This window comes from Acanthamoeba castellanii, assembly GCF_000313135.1.
Source record: "Acanthamoeba castellanii str. Neff unplaced genomic scaffold scf7180000084777, whole genome shotgun sequence".
Classification (NCBI taxonomy): Eukaryota; Discosea; order Longamoebia; family Acanthamoebidae; genus Acanthamoeba; species Acanthamoeba castellanii.
This window is the reverse complement of record NW_004457712.1, coordinates 1,072,351-1,074,520: the sequence shown is the minus strand read 5'-3', so window position 1 is coordinate 1,074,520 and position 2,170 is coordinate 1,072,351. Positions and strand designations below refer to the sequence as shown.

The 2,170-nt window shown below is 62.4% G+C and overlaps 1 protein-coding gene across 1 annotated transcript; it reads right to left on the bottom strand.

Annotated features, from left to right (window-relative positions):
* Nucleotides 1-437: 437 nt before the first annotated feature.
* Nucleotides 438-1,909, bottom strand: ACA1_295040 (uncharacterized protein; the record flags this gene model as incomplete). The annotated part of the gene is made up of 6 exons (XM_004368137.1): nucleotides 438-442; nucleotides 578-658; nucleotides 767-968; nucleotides 1,045-1,306; nucleotides 1,401-1,596; nucleotides 1,669-1,909. Coding segments are annotated over 6 exons (987 nt in total), but the record flags the coding sequence as incomplete, so codon positions are not given.
* Between the last annotated feature and the right edge of the window lie 261 nt (nucleotides 1,910-2,170).

Genomic DNA, 2,170 nt, shown 5'->3' with positions numbered 1-2,170 from the left:
GTGCGGGTGTGGCCGAAGAAATTGTGGTGGATGTCCATGTCGGCCGGGTGGCACCCGCCAGCCTCATCGCGAACTCGTGCACCGTGGTCGCCGGCCCACACGGGGTGACACGCGCGCGCGCGCGTGTGCCCGTCCACCAACCCTGCAGGCAGCATCGTAAGAGGAGAGGCTCAGCGCAGTCTCCAACGCGTTGGGAGTGTGGGGGGGGGTCGCCGTACTCTTGGCCAGGACCACCGCCTTGAAGGTGGCATCGATGCGTCCACTTCGTAGGGAGCTGAGCTCAGCTCCTCCTCAGTGCCCACGGCTGCGATGTTGCCCTCACGATTATGGTGCCATTCTCAATGATTACGGGTCGTGAGCAGCTTACTGGTTAAGTCAGTAATTGGCTCTTCTTTCAAAGAATCGCAACTTTCCATTGAGATTAGGGGAAGTGCACCTCATCCTGAAAGCGCTGACCGGCCCCGAAAATTTGGCGTTTGCCAAATGGCTTTATTGTGCACAAGTTTCGTAGTTTGTTTTTGTTTTCCGAAACAAGTCTGAAAATAAGCAAAAAACTCAGTGTGTGGTGTGTGTGTACCTCGTCGCGCACGGTGTCGTCGTCGTCTTCGAGCAGGCGCACAACGATCGCCCGCGCGGTCAGCGAAGTCTGCTCGAGTGCCTGCTCGACCTCCTTGCCTGCTCATTCACTCACCCGGGTATAAGACGAACGCGTCGTGCGTGTGCGTGTGCGTGGGCGTGTGCGATGAAGCGCGCGGGGAGGGGGCACGTACCAAGCTTCCGCCCACGTGCCGGGCTTGTAGTCGCAGATGCCCGAGGCGTGGATGGAGCGGGCCACCGCCAGGCGGAAGGTCCACTCCATCTCGGGCACCGAGCACTGCCTGCTGGATGATGCCGGACCACACCGACAGCATGTCCCTCAGCGCCCCCGCGCCGAGCTTCTCCCGCGCCTCCTCCGCCCTGCCCAGCAGCTGCGTCCGCCTGTCAGCGATCCAGTCTCGCTCACGCACGACACGCACCACCGCACACGTGTGTGCGCACACGCACCTGGGAAAGGTAGACGCCCATGTGGGAGACGATGTTCTCGCGGGTCGCGCCGTTGGGCCATCGGTCGAGCAGCCCGCGCAGGTGCGCGAAGAAGGTCTGTGTGTCGAGCGCGGAGCCGACGGCGGCGTCGCCCAGAAGCACGCTGTCGGGCAGCGGGACGGGGAACACGAACAGGAGGGCCAGGAGGTGCTTGATGCACGTGTGGTGCGACTCCGTGTGCAGCCGCTGCAGCAACGTGCCCTGCACGCGCTGCCAATCGAACCTGCGCCGGCACAATGATGACGTCAGCACTGCTTTCTCTGTGTCGTGTGTGTGTGTGTGTGTGTGTGCGTGTGTGTGTGTGTGTTGGTGCGTACAGGAGTGAGGTGTCGGACTGGAGGGCCTTGAGGGCAAACTTGATGGCGAGCGCACGCACTTCGTAGTCCAAGTCCTCGATCAGCTCGAGGAGGCGCGTTGTGGCCTTCTCCCGCTCGCCGCCCTCAACCAGGGCCGCGAGCTCGAGCGTGGCCGACATGATGTGGCCCATCGTGTTCACCAGCGGCTCCGTCGTTTCTACGCCATCACGCGTCAGCACAACACGACACACACCGCACACACCACACACGGGGGGGGGGGCAAGCGCACCGGGCTTCATGCGGAGAGATGAGACCCAGCGGGTGGAGCGCTCCTTGAGGCCGAACGAAAAGGGGACGAGCGAGGCGACGATGGACAAGAATTCGCTCTGGACGGGCGGGCAGACAACGCCCAGCAGGAGCACTTCCTTGGCCTGCACGCTCGCCACCGCCGCCTCCACGATCGCGGCCTTGAGGGCCGCGTTGTTGGAGGTCAGGTGGGCCTCGAGAATGTGGCACGGATCTGGAGCAGCGTGCCGTGCGCCAGGTTGTGGTCGATGCCCGCTGGTGACACGCACACACACGCACGCACACGCACGCACACGCACACGCACACACACCATCACACACAGGATCAGTGGAGTCTCTACACCTCGATCGCCACCTTACATGCACAATAAAAAGAAATGATGAATAATAAAAATAAACAAAAGAAGGTGGTACCGGCGTGGTCGGGGATGGGAGGCGAAGAGGGAGGCGATGAAGGCGGCGACGTGCTCGGGAGGGACGAGAGG